The 18,213-nt window shown below is 38.4% G+C and overlaps 1 protein-coding gene across 3 annotated transcripts in view; it reads right to left on the bottom strand.

Moving 5' to 3' along the window:
- Nucleotides 1-2,231: 2,231 nt before the first annotated feature.
- ccdc169 (coiled-coil domain containing 169) overlaps nt 2,232-18,213 on the bottom strand; it is a 72,269-nt gene continuing 56,287 nt past the window's right edge. For all 3 annotated transcript variants that reach the window (XM_043692074.2, XM_087988280.1, XM_087988279.1), the window contains exons 6-8: nt 17,194-17,247; nt 8,437-8,504; nt 2,232-4,231 (exon numbers count right to left, since the gene is read on the bottom strand). In XM_043692074.2, the coding sequence (XP_043548009.1) occupies nt 4,129-4,231; nt 8,437-8,504; nt 17,194-17,247 (225 nt within the window). In that variant the 3' untranslated portion in view covers nt 2,232-4,128. The remainder of the gene's footprint in view (nt 4,232-8,436; nt 8,505-17,193; nt 17,248-18,213) is intronic.

Below are 18,213 nucleotides of genomic sequence, written 5' to 3' on the forward strand. Positions count from 1 at the left end.
CACACTCTCCTCTTTAGTTAGAGGTATGCAGCAGACTATTCATTATTCTAATTCCAGATTACAATATATTTCCCTTCTCTCTGCTTTATAATTTAAAGCAGAATTTTCAGCCATTCACCCGACATCTTAAACCTCTATAACAATCCATTCATCTTCATGCATGTCTCTCCACCTTTTTAAGGCCTTATGGAAACAGAAACTGCAGGAGAAACTCAGGTTTGGCAGCATCTGTGGAAATGAAACAGTTTACATTTCTGGTTCAGTGCCCTAGTTTATCCAGCAATTTTTGTTACAGATTTCTGATGCTTGCTGTTCTTCATTTTATTTTAACTTTTTGATTGTAATTTTGGTAATTTCTCTTGCTTCCCACTCCTCCTTGGGTTTCATTCCAATTGTAAAATACCGTGGAGCATTTTGCTATTTTAATGATGCTATAGATCATTGTGGCAACACTTGGCTTAGTGGTTAGAACTACTGCCTCTCAGCACCAGGTACCTAGTTCAGTCCCACTCTCTAGTAAACAGCCATGTGGAGTTTGCATGTTGTCTCTACGTCTGTATGGATTTTCTTCGGCTGCTCCTGTTTCCTCAAACAGTCCAAAGATGTGCAGGTAAGATGGAATTGCCATTCTAAATTGTGTGTGGTGTCCAGGGGTGTGCAGGCTAGGTGGATTAGCCATGGGAAATGAAAGCTTACAGAGATTGGGTCTGTGAGGGCCAGAATGCTGTTTGGAGACATGATGAGCTGAAAGGCCTGCTTCCACATTATAAGGATTCCAAGTTCCTATAAGTTGTTGCTAAGGAGAGAGTGTATAATTTAAGAAGATATATACAGATTACTTGTGCAAAATTCTTATTGGTAAGCAATAAAACAAATCTTTAAATTATGGTAACTGAAAACTAAAGCAAGTTGAGGATTACGAGTGAAATGCAGGAAAGGAAGAAACCATTTTAAAAATAAATTGATAGAGAAAACAAAATTCAAATAATTAGTGGCAAGCAGGATAAATTAGACAATTTAACAGTGAATTGCTTATTAAATCCTGTGCCCAAATATATTCATCAATTGTATATGGCAAAATGTACAGTCAATCATCAAAAGACCTTTCATGGGAGCATTAATAGATAAATTGGCATCAAATCACATGGAGATATAAGAGTAGATAATCAACAACTTAGTCAAAGTGGTGGATCTCAAGAAGTATGTGAAAGGAAGGGAGAGGGTGGTTGGGGAGGATGAGTGAATGAACTGTTCAACTCCTTGGCATTTCAGGAATATGACACTAAACGTTTTACACACAATCCCATGTAAACATGAAGTAAAAAGGATATGGAAAACCCTAGAATCCGTTATTAAACAGGTAGGAGTAGTAAATTCAGACAATAACATTGAGGCAGAGTCAACATGGTTTTGTGAAAAGGAAGTTTTGTTTGACACATTTGAGAGAGTTCCTTTGAGGATGTAACAAGCAGTATGGATAAAAGTGTACCAGTAGGTGTAGTTTATTTGGATTTCCAAAAAGCATTTGATAAGGTGCCACAATTGATCACTACACAAGAGCTTATAGGATTGGGGGTGATATAATAGTATCTATAGAGGACTGGTTATCAGGAAACAGAATAAATGGATCAGTTTCAGGTTAGAGAAATGTGTTGCTGGAAAAGCGCAATCTGCTGCGCTTTTCCAGCAACACATTTTTCAGCTCTGATCTCCAGCATCTGCAGTCCTCACTTTCTCTCAGTTTCAGGGTAACAGACTTAGGATCAGTGCTGGAGCCTCAACTACTTATGAACTATATTTTTGTCAAAAATCACACAACACCAGGTTATAGTCCAACAGGTTTAATTGGAAGCACACTAGCTTTCGGAGCGACGCTCCTTCATTACCTCAGTTGCACTCCCTGTAAGGCAAGTGTATCCCTCTTTCGATAAGGAGACCAAAAGAGTACATAATCCTCCTGGTGAAGTCTCACCAAGTCTCTATACAAATGCAATAAGCCATCTTTAATCATGTACTCAAATTGCCTTGTGATGAAGGCCACCATACCATTGGCCTTGCTGATTGCTTGCTGCACCTGCATGATAACATGAATAAAGGCATCCAGGTCTCTGTGGATATTTACATTTCCCAATCTCACCTGATGAAGGAGCATTGCTCCGAAAGCTAGTGTGCTTCCAATTAAACCCGTTGGACTATAACCTGGTGTTGTGTGAATTTTTAACTTTGTACACCCCAGTCCAACACCGGCATCTCCGAATCATATATTTTTTTGTGGGTGAAGGAATTGATTATTGTAGCTAAATTTGAAGACCCTATGAAAATAGGTAGGAAAGAAAACTGTGCGAAAGTTATAAAGTCTACCTTCCCTCTAATATTGGACTATAACCTGGTGTTGTCATTTTTAACTTTGTACATCCCAGTCCAACACCAGCATCTCCAAATCATTCCCTCTAATATGTTCTTGTTGTGGCAAGGAGCTCCAAAGTCCATGCATAGTAACAACTTCCAAACCAGAGGCCAATGTATTTGCATGCCTCATGTGGACCCTCCAAATAAGTGCATAGCCTAAAGGCAACATTGAATATTAATTAAAGGAATGGGTTAGGATCTAGCAGATGATGTGCAATGTGGGAAAATGTGAAATTGTCCACTTTTTTAAAGATATTATTTAAATGGATTGTGGAATGCTGTTACAGAGGCATTTAGGTATCTTGCGAATGATCGCGTAAAACATGCAGGTAGGAAGCTGAATGCATTGTTGGCCATTTTTGGTATTTCAATAATTACAGTCTCACCTTGATGCCCAGGAGAACAGAGTACGAAAGTAAAGAAGTCTTACTGCAATGTACAGAACATTGATGAGGCTGCACTTGGAGGAGTATATACAATTTCTGTCTCCTTTCTTAACGAGAGATAATCTTTCACTGGAAGTAGTTCAGGAAAGACTTACTAGAGTACTTTGTGATTGACAAAGGAGTCATGGGTTATGGAGTGCAATGGGAAAGTGGAGCTAAGGCCAGTGGTAAGATCAGTGATTTTATTGAATAGTTAAGCAGGATCACAGAGCACATTGGTTTACTCCACCTGCTTAGTCACGTAAGAACATGAGGGAGACATGTTAGCATCATGGTACTATCACTGGACTAAATCCTTGGCATTTGGTCTGACAACATTGAATTACAGTGAAATTTGAACTCATTAATAAGTCGCCATTAAAATACAAATACATTCAAACCTAACAGGCCTGTCTAAGAAACTAGAAGTTATGCTGTGCCAGACAAAACAATATGCTCTCTTGAAATATAGCCCCTACATAATGACTGCAGGAATTCTATTACAGTATCTAGTCCTTACTGTAAAAATCTACAATTGTTTTTCACAAGGAGCAAAATTGAAATGAAGAAAAAATATCTGGATGCATAGGGAAAGAACTCCATTTATATAGAACCCAGGATGCTGAAAAACTCCATTGTCATGTAATATGCCTCTTTAATATAAGGAAAGACAGCAGTCAGTTTACAAACAGCAAATTTCACAAGCAGCAGTTAATCTAGGTTTGAAGAGCAGTGTCCTAGAGATATACAACAAAAAAAGGCCCTTTTGGTGGTGTGGGTTGAGTCACAAATGTAAAACATAATTACAAGAATAATTCCTAGTTGTTCTTACAATTGTGTCATGGGGCTATTTCTCATACACCCAAGAGGGAAAATACTGTCGTGGTTTAATATCCCAACTTCAGGATGGCAAATTCAGCAGTGTCAAACCCCTTTGGTAGCAAATCTTTCTCGTGAGGTGTAATGATCTTATAAATGAGAAGCAGGGATCCTGCTGCTCTGTTAAATCTTATTCACTCATTTATCAGCAGTCAATCCTGGGAAACATTTTTTTAAGGATAGAAATTTACTAACAAGTTCAGTTATGAATACAATAATTAAAAATGCATACATTAAATCAATCTATTAAATTTTACTGATGTACAAACTATTATTACTGATTCTACAAAACCAAATATCTCTAATTTAGATGAGCAACAATTAAATTAACCTAAAATTAGGATTTAAGTACTGTAAATAACAGGTTCTTCTGACACACAAATCACCATGTCTGATCCACAATAATATTCTAACGTCAGTGTTTCAATTTTGGAAGCCGTTTCAACGCTACAGTCTTTTTGATTGGTCCTTTCTTGAGATCCAAAATCCTTTCAGCAGTTGGCACGTTGTACTTTTCTCTGAAGGAAACATAATTGTCTGTTATTTGTCTGGGAAAAAAAACACTACATTCAACAGCTGCAAGAATTTAAAACAACTAGATTATCCAAAAAAAAATCATTGTTTAATGCATCATCCTTTTCATTTAAAAAATACTAAATAAAACTTAGCCATGATATCTATCTGCAGTGCTATTTCATATTTGATTTTTGCTTTGCACCCATGTACATCTACCAAGTGTAACAGTGGAATTTTCTTTGGTAATCCTAAGAATCTGTTCAAAGCTGCAATGCAAAGGAATGATGTGTGGTAACACATCAAAATGTAGTTGCTTTCCTATATTTTATCCTGCCTACAATGTAACTGGGCCTCCACCCTGAAGGTAACATCAGTATGCAAATGGTAACGAGTCTCATTTACCTCATTCTCGCTACTTAGAGCATGGGTACCCGAAGAAATCTACTAGCATTGTGATCCCCAATTGAGTGGAACATTCGTCCTAACAACACCTCAAGGATCAATGCAAACAAGTCTCTATTTTTATTTCAACACTCCTTTTCAGATGATCAATGAGCCTTGAATATCAACGCTTGTTCTTACCTCAGTACATTTGTATACCTTCTATGCAAACCCAAATAGCAAATTTTGAAGGCTGCAAAAAGGTCAAGGAGGGGTAATGCAAGATAGTGAAACAGAGGGTTTTCTTTATGAGGCGAAAGTGAGGACTGCAGATGCTGGAGATCAGAATCTAGAGTGTGGTGCTGGAAAAGCACAGCAAGTCAGACAGCATCCGAGGAGCAGGATAATTGATGTTTCGGGCAAAAGCCCTTCATCAGGTATCATTTCCTTTATGACTTTGGTTAGGACTATTTCAATATTATGGGAAAAGCAGAAGCTGCAATAAAATGGTGAGTTAGTGGAAAGGTAGGAATGAAGCTGAGAGACAATATCTTGATGAAGCTTAGAAAAGGGGAATATGGAATGTATTACTGAAGTACTGAGTTGGATGGCTATTTTTTGAAAAGAGAATGATAGGTTTGAAAGAGGTCAAGGCAGAGCCTGAGTAGAAGAAACTGGTTACAAGACAGGGGGCAGTTAGGAAATATCACTGGAAAAGGATAGAGGGATCACAGGACCATCTGAGATAATCTTGGAGAAAGTAAGAACTATGATGCAGGAGAAACTAGGATGAAACCGGGATCTGGGACAAAATTAAAAGGGGCAGGATGATTTAATTGAGAACAGTAACAACAGGGATGGACAAAACTAATTGATAGTCTTAGACCTAATAATGAAGAAATTGATATCTTTACCCTCCAAGGTGGATAATTTCTTTAAATATGAAGAAATCCTATCAAAATGTGCTGTGGTCAAACCATATTTGTGACCGAGTGCTGGCCAGTCATGGTCCAGATACACTTGCATCCCGTGGGTTTGAGGGTGTGGGGCTGGGATTCATACTGCGAGACAATGAAATGGAAAACAGTGACTAACTTGCTTTGGACAAATGTTTCAAAAGTAGAGGTGAAGGAATAGAGTCATAGAGATGTATAGCATGGAAACAGACCCTTCGGGCCAACTTGTCCATGCCGACCAGATATGCGAACCCAATCTAGTCACACCTGCCAGCAGCTGGCCCATATCTCTCCAAACCCTTCCTATTCATATACCCATCCAGATGCCTTTTAAATGTTGCAATTGTACTAGCCTCCACTACTTCCTGTATCAGCTCATTACATACATGTACTACTCTCTGCGTGAAAACGTTGCCCCTTAGTTCTGGACCACACACACACATACACATATACACACACACACACACCCCATGCACACTTTATCCTATCCATGCCCCTCATGATTTTATAAGTCTCTATAAGGTCCCTTCAGCCTCCGACGCTCCAGGGAAAACAGCCCAAGCCTATTCAGCATCTCTCTCTATAGCTCAAATCATCCAACCCTGGCAACATCTTTGTAAATCTTTTCGGAACATTTTCAAGTTTTACAACATCTTTCCGATAGGAAGGAGATTAGAATTGCACATAATATTCCAACAGTGGCCTAACCAATGTCCTGTAGAGCCGTAACGTGACCTCCCAACTCCTGTACTCAATACTCTGACCAATAAAGGAAAGCATATCAAACTCCTTCACTATCATATCTACCTGCAACTCCATTTTCAAGGAGCTATGAACCTGCACTGCAAGGTCTCTTTGTTAAGACCTTACCATTAAGTGTATAAGTCCTGCTAAGTTTTGCTTTCCCAAAATGCCGCACCTCATTTTTATCTGAATTAAACTCCATCTGCCACTCTGAGCCCATTGGCTCATCTGATCAAGATCCCATTGTAATCTGAGGTAACCTTCTTTGCTGTCCACTACACCTCCAATTTTGGTGTCATCTGCAAACTTACTAACTATACCTCTTATGCTCACATCCAAATCATTTATATAAATGATGAAAAGTAGTGGACCCAGCACCAATCCTTGTGGCACTCCACTGGTCACTACTCTCGAGGACCTTCCTTTTAAATTCCTGTCTAACTCCTGTAATCTCCTGTCGGAATCTCAACCTTTTCCCTTCCTATGTCTTTGGTTCCAATGTGTACAATGACTTCCTGTTGGCCCCTGTCCCCCTTGAGAACATTCTGCACCCTCTCTGAGACATCCTTGATCCTGGCACCAGGGAAGCAACATAACATTTTGATTTATCGCTGCTGGCCACAGAGAGATATGTCTGTACCTCGGACTACAGACCCCCCTAACATAATTGATCTCTTGGAACCCGATGTATCCCTCATTGCATTACGGCCAGTCTCAATACCAGAAACCTGGCTGTTCCCCTGAGAATTCATCACCCCCTACATTTTCCAAAACAACATACTTGTTTGAAATGAGGATAGCCACACAAGAATCCTGCACTGCCTGCCTACCTCTCTTATCTTTCCTGGAGTAAACCCATTTATGTGACTGTATCTGAGACTTTTTCCCCTTTCTATAACTGCCATTCCAAACATCGCTTTGCTCTTATAAATTCCTCATTGCTTCTAACTGTCTCTCCAACCAACAGTTGAGCAAAAAACTGCTGCAGAGAAACTGTAAATAGTTAAAGGAAAAGCAGTTGAGAATGTGAAACTGCTGTGAGCAATTTGAGGAAGAATAAAGCTCACCCCCACCTTCAACGAGGGTATTTGGAAATAGCTAATAAATGTTAGCCTAGCCAGCGATTCCCATGTTCTATGGAAAAATGAAGAAAATAGCCCTGTCGTAGATCATCTGCCATTGGAACCTTCATCCATGCCTTTGTTACCTTGAGACTGGCTATTCCAATGCTGTACTGGCTGGCTCTAATTTCTGGAATCCTTACACCTCCCTGCCTCTCCAGCGCAATTCCATTCTTTAAGAGACTCTTTAAAACCTATCTCATTGAAGCTTTTGGATATCTGACCTAATGTCTTATTATACTTTTATAATGTTTCTGTGAAGCAGCACGGGATGTTTCATTGTTTTAAAAGTGCTATACAAGTGCAGTCATGATATGGAGGTGCCAGTGTTGGACAGGGGTGCACAAAGTTAAAAAACACACAATACTAGGTTATAGTCCAAGAGGTTTACTTGTGCTTCCAACTTGTGTTGTGATTTTTAACTATATAAGTGTAAGTAGGTGTTTATGAAGGATACTATTGGAACAATGGATTTAGTGAGGTTCATGGGATTGTTAGGAATTCTACTTCTAACTAGGCTGCAGTTCTGAGCAGTGGGCTGCCACCCTTGAAGGGACTGTGATTGTCATGGAGGTCTCTTAATTGCCACTGCCAGGAAAATGCCAACTGAAGTCCTGCCATTCATCCACAATAGGGTCAGGTTTCCCATTTCAGAACCGATAGTAGAACATCCTGGCAGCCATGCTATCAGCTACCCTTGCCAACAACACTTCTAGGCTGGTCATTGGAATTGATTTAGCCTGCATTTTGAAAACAGATTGACAATGTAAACATACAGGTAATATTTACCACATTGACCTGAAGTGGGAGAGCAATTGCAATAATTGAACCAGCATTGACATCCAAAATCTCTACAGTTCCCATCCTGCCTTTTTGGTAATTACTTTTAACTCTTCCACTACTGTTCAACTACCAGCACTGTGATTGTCAAAGGTGATGCTTGCTGCACCTCTTGTCTCCAAGAAAATATACTTATTAACTAAGAGAAATGGATAAAATACTTACTTCAAAATGTTCTTTTCTCTTGACCATTTTTCCTTTTGCTTCTTTGCTGTTTCAATTGATAAATTTGTCTAAAAATCATTAATTAGAAAAAAAAAATCAATGTTTTCAAAACTCCAAAGAAAGTTTGTTACAAAGTGATGGGAAATCAGGAGCTCGAGTAGTCCATTTGGCCCTTTGAATCTCCACTCCATTCAATTTGATCATGGCTGATCCTCTATCTCAAATCATATTCCCATTTTCTCCTTGAACCTCTTGATGCCTTTAAAGACAAACCGTTATATCTCTTCAATACATTCAGTGACTTGGCCTCCACAGTCTTCTGTGGTAGACAATTCCACATGTTCACTAAACTCCAAATGGAGAATCTTTTCCTCATCCCCATCCTAAACGACCAACCTTGAGGGAGAAGATATGACTTTCTTTTTAATTCATTTGTGGGATGTGGGTGTAGCTGGCTGGCCAGCAATTATTTCCCATCCCTAGTTGCTCGTGAGAAGGTGGTGGTGAGCTGCCGCCTTGAACCACTGCATTCCACATTGGCTCCTGTCTTTTTAATTCCCCCCTTGCCATTTGACTGCAATAAAGATTTTTACATTCTTTTTAGCAACCAGTTACATCACACTTCATTTAAACATAGTAGTTGTCAAGGAGCCAATTACAAGATTCATTTTGAGCAAAAGAGTAATTTTATTACTGACTAACCATAAGGATAAATAATAAAATGCAACATCAAACACATACAACTCGGGTATAAAGTTTAAAAAGGAGTGGTGACTAGTACAAAAAGGAAGAACATGAATAGGCAGTTTTAAAAGTCCTTTGAGTCCTTGCAGTATTAGATTTAAACCTGAGACCACAGTTGTTTAATTGATGTGTTGTACACGTAACAGAGACAAAATTTGTCGATATCCTTGTGTTCCTGGTGGATGGATGTTTCTCCAGTTTACTTTATCACTGTGCACTATTTTGAGGGACTGGGACAGACCAAGTCTACCAGTTCTCCTGTTATCATTCATCTCTTCCTCTCCCTTTCTCTGCGTCCTGTTGAAATATAGCTCCTTTATGTATTCCACTGTCTGGCTTCATTTTTTTTTCTAAAGCTGGATAATCTGGTTGTAACTTTCATCCCAACCTATGACCATAAGATACAAGAGCAGAATTTGGTCTATCAATTCTGCTCGGTAATTTGATTTTGGCTGATATGTTTCTCAACCCCATTCTTCTGCTTTCCCTCCCATAAATATGATGGAAATAAAAATGTGAAGCACCTAGAAACCAAATACAGGAGCGTGTGACCAGTTTACTTCATTTTAATTACTTTTAATTTCGTATTTAGACTAGGTCCTGCTTATTGATAGTTTCAAGAACTGGCTCAACCTGTGATCAAATGACCACTGTGGCCAATTAAGTCTGTTTTAAAATGAAAAGAAAAACTATTTTAGCTCAAACTGTCTCCAGTTTTAAAAATCAGATGAATGTCAGTGCATATATGAAATGAGCTGTCAGAAGATGTGGTATTTCCTTTTTAATTATAAGGAGTTGGAGGGTATTTTATTTTTGTTCTGTCATTGGAACTATTCTTCCCATTTATCTCTGACCTGAGATTAATAACAAGTGCATCATATTTTAGAATTATAGAATCCTTACAGCACAGAAAGAGGCCATTTGACCCATCGAATCTGCACAGACTCTCCAAAGAGCATTCCGCCCAGACCCAGCACCCACCTTCTCTCCGTAACTCCACATTTTACCATGGTCAATCCACCTTGCCTGCACATCTTTGGACTGTAGGAGGAAACCAGAGCACCTGGCAGGAACACATGCAGACACAGGAATAGCATGCAAATACCATACAGACAGTCACCAAAGGCTGGAATTGAAGCCGGGTCCATGGTGCTCTGAGACAGCAGTGCTAACCACTGAGCCATCAAAATTTTAATTTTGTCTTTCAAGTCTGATCAGTAAGAAACAGCAATCTGAGCTGCTGAATAGTTTATATTTTATAGATTTATCTAATTATGGTTATAAGAGTATGAAATGTAGTTTATGTTTTTCTTTTCAGTCTGAAAAGTGTCTGAAGCACTGAAACTCATTACCATGCTTATGAATTTCCAACTTTTAATAAAATCTTCACATAGGTAGAATACAGTAAATGCATTTCCTCCCACACACCCATACTTGCCTACAGTGAGAAAGCACAGTCACGAATTAAGAGTCCAGACAAGAACCTCGAACTGCATGAAGGGGCACTGCTTGAATTAATTAATTAATTAATATCATAAGATTTACCAACATATATCACAGCTAAGTTCCCTGCTATTTCTCCACACAATATTGTATTGACAAGTTTATCTGAAATTATTATAAAGCTGTCCAATCCAGTAATCATTGTACTGCAGAGCTGGCTTACTTGTATCTGTCATTGAAAGGTGATGTGGCTACAAACATCTGTTGTCACTTACATCACATTTGAGAGTCATCTCTATAAAGATAATCTCTATTTTTATTGTGGAATTTTATTGAAAAAGGAAAATAACAAAGGCTTATAGAAAAGAGTGTTGTACTTTTAAAAAGAGTTCCTGACACTCAGTATAAGTGCTGTTTACACTGCTATTTAGTCAAGCAATGGGGAAGTTACTACAGACAAGCAGGAGCCAGGGGGCATGCACAATGATGGATTCAGGTGGAAACAAATAACTGCTCTGCGAATAGCAATAAAATGTCAATGACATCTTCTCCCTGCTGTGAGATTGGCTTTGGGTAGCTGATCAACTAGTGAGTTTGAATGTTTATCTAGAAGTCATTGGACTTCTGATAAGACTGTCCTTTCTCTTTAGTGAAAAAATGCCATAAGCCTACAGCCAGCCAGTTTATTTCCCTCATCAGCTGTGGGTCAATAAGTAGTTCAGACAGACTTTGTAAGTTAGGACCATTTGCAAAGTGACTAAGAGGTTGATGGCTACAACCTTTGCCGTGACTATTGGCTTATACAGTGTGAACCCATACAACTGCAAGACAAAAAGAGAGCATGCAATTGTTTGTGACTGCTTTATGACTGCTTTAATGTTATGGTTACTGAATAGTAGTAGATGTTCATTCAGTAACAATGCATGTGTGATGTACATGAATCAGTGTAAGGCTCTTTCTAACCTGTTATTGCAAGATGCTTAAACTCTGCCACCAAGCCACATCTCACAGCACCTTATTTACTGAAAACTGTGGTCGAAGAATTCTAATGCTTAAGAATGGTTTATAACTAATTTAGTACTTAAGTTTAAACTGAACTTTACTGTATTTGAATTTGTTTACTCAGGTTATTTTAAACTTGCCCACTTAAAGCAGATTAATATGACTTTGAATAATGAACTAAATAGATAATGTTTCAGATGATTTTATGATATTGTTATTGTGCCTATTTAATCATGTTGATAATGTGAATGCAACAAAAGGTACCAGAAATATTGGCTTGGATTTTGCAGCAGCAATGATGGTAATACTGTAAACATTTTATTTTCTCATTGCTCCAGAACTGGTAGCAAACTAGGTGTCTGCATGAGTGCTGACATGAAAACATAGAACTCAAGAAGCTGCTGTCATTAATTCTATTTTTCTCTGTAGGGTGCACTGCTGAAGTCCCCCACAGACCTCAACAAACTGAAATCACTGAACTGACAAGAACATGTTAATCTCACTGTAAAAGTTATTAAAGATGTGACTTGTGAATAAGAGAGAACTAAATTTTAACAGCATATTAGATTCAAAATTACAAAACATCTGACCATAAAAAAATTAATTTTATCAAATGTAACTTTCTCCATTATGAAAAAACATACACTTTTTGAAAATATCTTGTGATACTTCAGCTTCTACCTTTTATAGTCAGGTTTAACTCTATCTGGTAAGATGTAATTAACATCTGAGGACAGTCAGTGCATTTTCTTTCTAGCTTGCTGTCGTGAGTAATGTGATTGGCTGCTTGCTCTGCTTGATAACATCACTTTTGCCATGTACCTGAAGAGTCCCTTGAGTTGGCACCAAATTCAAATGAATGTCAGGATAGGGAAAATCCATGCCACACATGGCAAAATCTTTGTGGGCAGTTTTCTTTTAGACAAAGCAATGGCATTCACTGCTGATAGTGAGAATTGTGAAACCTGGTCCATTAAAAACAAAGTACACTCTTGAATTGCGATATTAAACTAGGACTTCTCCTCAGCATTTACTTTGGTATTAATTAATGCCATCTTGCTTAGTTCAGCCATTCCTAAAATAATTGTTTTCAGCAAAATCCTCTAGAAATCTCCTCCTTGCTAACCATACTAGAAAGATGTACTTGCACTGAATTTACAAAGTAATTATGCTTGGTGAATATTTGATAGACTTACTCCCAAGGAGATTAAAAAAACTGTTATACTCAAAAGAAATCATAGAAACACTACAGTGTGGAAACCAGCCATTTGGCCCAACAACTCCACACCGACCCCTCTGAAGAGTAACCCACCCAGACCCATTCCCCTAAATTTCCCCATGACTAATGAACCTAACCAACGCATCACTGAAACACTATGGGCAATTTAGCATGGCCAATCCACTTAACCTGTACATCTTTGGATTTTGGGAGGAAACCAGAGCACCTGGAGAAAACCCACTGAGACATGGGAGAATGTGCAAACTCCCACGTCCCTAGTGCTGCTAGCCACTGTGCTGCCACTTCTGAGGAAAAAAAAATCCAGAAAATTTTGTACTCTTCACCAATTTTAGGAAATTGGAACACTTAAGGTGAATAATTACTTAATCCATCTCCTTGAACAGTTACAAGATAATATTTCAGGTTCTGAAATTGCTACTCGTAATCTCTAGATTCATTAATATTCAGTACCATTTCCTCTGTTTCATTCTTCACATCTGTTCCTGGTTGGAACACATCTGAAACTTTGCCAGTAAGCATGATGTTAACCAATTTACAGCAAGAAGTTCAGAATGGATCCCATTTATTTTCCTAATGAATTTTCTGCTTTGTCTGTCTTTGGGTAGGAAGGAGTTAAATGGAAGCTAATCTCCTTGTAATTTATACAGCTAAGTAGCAATGGGACAAAACGTAATTAGTACCTTTCAGATGTGCAAGCATAATAATTAAAGCTACATGTTCCACAGATCTTTGACATCACACATTTTTATCTGTTTTAAAATAACGAATGTGTCAATCTATACTGTAGCTTCTTAAAACAAAAATTGGATTTAAAAAAAGCTGAAAAATGAACACTGACCATAACTTTGCAGAAATTTGTTACCAGGTCAGTCCAACCTTGTTACATAACTACAATTTTGTTTACTTACATTTCTTTCCTGAACTATATAATTTTATGCACAAAAATCATCCCAGTAGAAGGCCTATTCCCACTTAAGGAATTTTAATGGTGACAATTGTTGAAATAGCATTCTTTTGCAATTCCACCAGCAGAAAATAAGCTTTGACTTTATTCATCCTGCTTCATGTTTCTGTTCTTTTGTTTGAGGTTAACACTTGTATGTCGACATGTAAAGTTGAAATGTTTTTCTTTATTCCTTCATGATACATGAGTGTCACCGCCAAGGCCAATATTTGTTGCCCATCCTTAAATGCCCTTAAAGGTAATGGTGAGATGTCATTTTGAGCCACAGTAGTCCATCAAGGGTAGCTACACCTAAAGTGCTGTTAGAAAGGAATTTTAACCGCAGAGATGGCAATTTAGTTCTGATTGGCTTGGAGGTCAACTTGCATGTGTTCATGTTCCCATGCATTTTGCTGCCCTTATCATTCTAGATGGTAGATGCTGCAGTACATCTTGTAGATAGATAGTACACTCTACTGCCACCATACGAAGGAAATGGATGGGATGGGTGCTCAAACAGGCTGCTTTGTCCTGATTGGTGTCAAACGTCTTGAGTTGTTGAAGCTGCATCACACTCCACACTCATCTTGTAGATGGTGGACAAGCTTTGGATGTCAGGAGCTGAGTTACTGAAATTCCCAGAATTGCCAGCTTTGACTTACTCTTGTGGCTATTGTTTGTATGATTAGTTCAATTATGTTTTTGATAAATGATGATACCGATGGTGGGGGCTTCAGGAATAGTAATACAATTGAATGACAAGGGAGATGAGCACATCCTCTTTGGAGGTGGTTATTGCTGGACACTTATGCATCGTGATTGTTAATTGTCACTAATCAACCAAATGTGAACAGTCCATAACTAACTGCAAGTGGACATGGGCTGCTTCACGTAAATGGACCGAAGATTGGACAATCGCTGTCAAATGTTCCAATTTCTGACCTCGTGATGATAAGGTAATTGATGAAGAAGCTGAACATAATTGGGTCTAAGACAGTCCTCTTAGGAACCCATACAGTCTTGTGGCACAGTGGTATCACCACCTCTGGGCCAAGAGGCCTGGGTTCAGGTTCCACCAGCCCCAGAGGTATATCATAACAACTTTGAGCAAGTTGATTTTAAAAAAATCTATGCTGAGGAACCCCTGCAATAATGTAACAGGCTGCGCTAAGACTCTAACCAGTGGAGAGCTTCCTGCCTGGTTTCCCAATAACTTCAATTTTGCTTGGGCTCTTTGATGCCATATTCTATTAAATGCTACCTTGATGTTAAGCAGTCACTTTCATCTTACCTTATGCTTACAATGCTGCAGTTCTGTGTTCTTTTCACAGAGGGATAACGCTATGATTATGTATGGGAAATAGAAAATTTCAAGTAGTAAAAGGATCATAAATGATCATGACTTTATATTATGCCCACACAGCTGTAAACCACAGCCACTAAAATAAAGAGGTCTACAAAATACCTGAAAATGGACAGACATGTAAATTAATTTGAAATATGAAGTCTTTTGTTTTCAAGGAGAATTTCCTGGAGCAGGTTTCATAGTTCTCTTGGACAGCTATTCCATACAATTGTGTAATGCTGGTATTACATTTATCTTGATTGGGATGGGGAGTGAATGGATTTGATCATTTAAATAATCTATAATGGTATCACCCATGTCTAACATTTTAACCCCCTCTTGGTAGAAGATCATGGGTCTAAGCCTATCTTGAGCATCAAATCTAGATGACACCCCACTGTTGTACTGAGTGATGTTGCACTGTAGGGAATGACAGCTCTTTATAGAAGAATCATAGAGACCCTACAGTGTGGAAGCAGGCCATTCAGCCATCAATTCCCTCTGAAGAGCATCCCACCAAGACCCCTTACCCTGTAACCCTGCATGTCTCATGGCTAATCCACATAGACTGCATATTCCTGGACACTATGGGCAACTTAGCATGGTCAATCCACCTAAGCTGTGCATCTTTGGGCTGTGGAAGGAAGCCAGAGCACCTGGAGGAAACACACACAGACACGGTGAGAATGGGCAAATTCCACACAGACAGTCGCTTGAAGGTGGCATCAAACACATGTCCATGGAACTGTGAGGCAGCAATGCTAACCACTGAGCCACCATGCCACTCCTTGGGTCTTGGGTCAGACATTCAAATAAGGCCCTGTTCAGGTAAGGGCTAAAGATCCCATAAAACTAATTTTGAAGGATATAGAGGATTCCCACCTACTTTCCTGATCAATATTCAGCACCTAATGAACGCCACTTAAAAATCAATCATTTCATCATTATTGCATTGTTGTTTGTCAGATCTTACTGTATCCAATTACTTGCATTTCAACAATCCTAAAATACATTATGGCTATGAAACATATGCTGAGGTCATGAAAGATTTAAGCTTAAGGAAGTGACCAGTCAATTTTATAATATAACAGTTACCAAAAAGACTAAGTTTAAGTCCAGTAGTGCTAGAGCTTTGTAGCGGTTGCCACTGGGACTGCATGCAGACAGACCCATGAAAGAAGATTCCAGAATAAGGTCAATCAGGGTCTTCAGACAGGGAAGACTTTGCCCCAAATGAGCAAACTGCATCATCCCAAAGATAGTACCTTCCACCTTCCTGCCACTTTACACTAAAATATAAAATAAAATATAAAACAGAATGCCCACTCTTACCCAGCTTCCGATACCACCCATTTAATAGTTTAGGCAGTATAAAATTGGGGTCAATCCAAGCTCAACTGTCCCTTTTAATAATTTATGATTTTGATTGATTAATTATTTTTATTGGGATGAATTTGGGGCAAGCACAAAGTTGCTGGCTGGAGTATCTGATCTGTATTAGAGTCTTACAGGGATGTGCAATATCCTGCTAACATTCTGAAGAAAGGTCACAGGATCTGAAACATCTAATAGTACTTTCTCTCCACAGATGCTGGTAGACCTGCTGAGTTTCTCCAGCAATTTCTGATTTTGTTTGTATTAACTAACATCCGTCTGCTTATGATTTGACAACCTGTTGCTTAAACACAGACTGGATTAAAATGAGCTATTACCAAGGAGAAGAATTTCCATAAGCAGCAACAAAGGAAGTTCCAACATCGAACATAATATAGCATATTCAACATACTGCTGAGCTCATAAATCTAACCAAGCAGCACTGTAAAGGTTTCATTATCAAACAATATTTTTCTTAAATCAGGGAATGGATCAAACAAACCCTCTACAATAATTCTGAGCCCTAATGATGATTTTTCTTCTGTGATTGTTTAAGTATTCAGTTATTTTACAAAAACAGTTGAAACAAATACCATGGAACACATTGGAATTTCTTTTAAAGTATTGCATGGCTCTGATTTGTTCAGCAAACAAAAATAAACTTACTTGGGCGATTTCTGTTAGGTATGTACGACGTTCATCATTGGCTTTGTGATAGGCCTGGAGGAAATAGTTGTTAAAAAAGAGAATGACAATCAAGCTAACTAAATCACATAATCAGGGTTCAATATTATTTTAGCTTTATATTATCTAAGAGCAACTGCTGACTGGCCACTATTGTAGCAATTGCACTAATGGAAAAGTCATACGTGCTACAGGAAAATATGCTTCATCCTGTATCCTCAGGAATGTGGAAGCAGAAGTTGGCCTTTTATCCCTTCGAACCTGCTATGCCATTCAAACCTGGATCCCCAGAACATTACCTGGGTCTTTGGATTAATAGTCTAGCAGTTAGAATTCAAAAGATCAAACAAGAAATATTTGACACCAATAAAGCTTGGGTATAATTTTGAAGAATTGGAGAATATATAAAAAGGAGCAATTATCTAATTAGACCTCATTTATTTTAAAAATGAGAATTATCAAGGCTGAAGAATGTTTCAAAGTAAAGTTCTTTTCTCAAATTAAAGTTGAATAAAAAGACCATTTAAAATCTCTTCCCTTAGAGATACTACCAACTCTGTTTGAAGTTTTACTGGAGAAAATAATTTCAAGTCTCCGAGCATAAAAAGATCTGATTAGAATAAACAAGCATAACACTTTCATTATATCTCATATTTATGCACTAATACATCATAGAGTCATACAGCATGGAAACAGACCCTTCAGCCCAACTCATCCATACCGGTTTCATAAACTGAACTAGTCCCATATGCCTGCATTTGGCCATAAGCCTTCTAAATCTTTCCTATTCATGTACCTGTCCAAATGTCTTTTAAATATTGTAACTGTACCTTCCTCTACCACGTCCTCTGGCAGCTTGTTTTATATATATGCCATCCTCTTTTATCTAGGGTGAAGATGTCAAAAACTAGAGGGCATAGGTTTAAAGTGAGAGGGGAAAGATTTAAAAGGGGCCTGTAGGTGGCACGGTGGCACAGTGGTTAGCACTGCTGCCTCACAGCA

The sequence above is a fragment of the Chiloscyllium plagiosum genome, unplaced genomic scaffold, assembly GCF_037043375.1.
Source record: "Chiloscyllium plagiosum isolate Xiang-an unplaced genomic scaffold, Cpla_swu_hap1 HiC_scaffold_6, whole genome shotgun sequence".
NCBI classification, from domain to species: Eukaryota; Metazoa; Chordata; class Chondrichthyes; order Orectolobiformes; family Hemiscylliidae; genus Chiloscyllium; species Chiloscyllium plagiosum.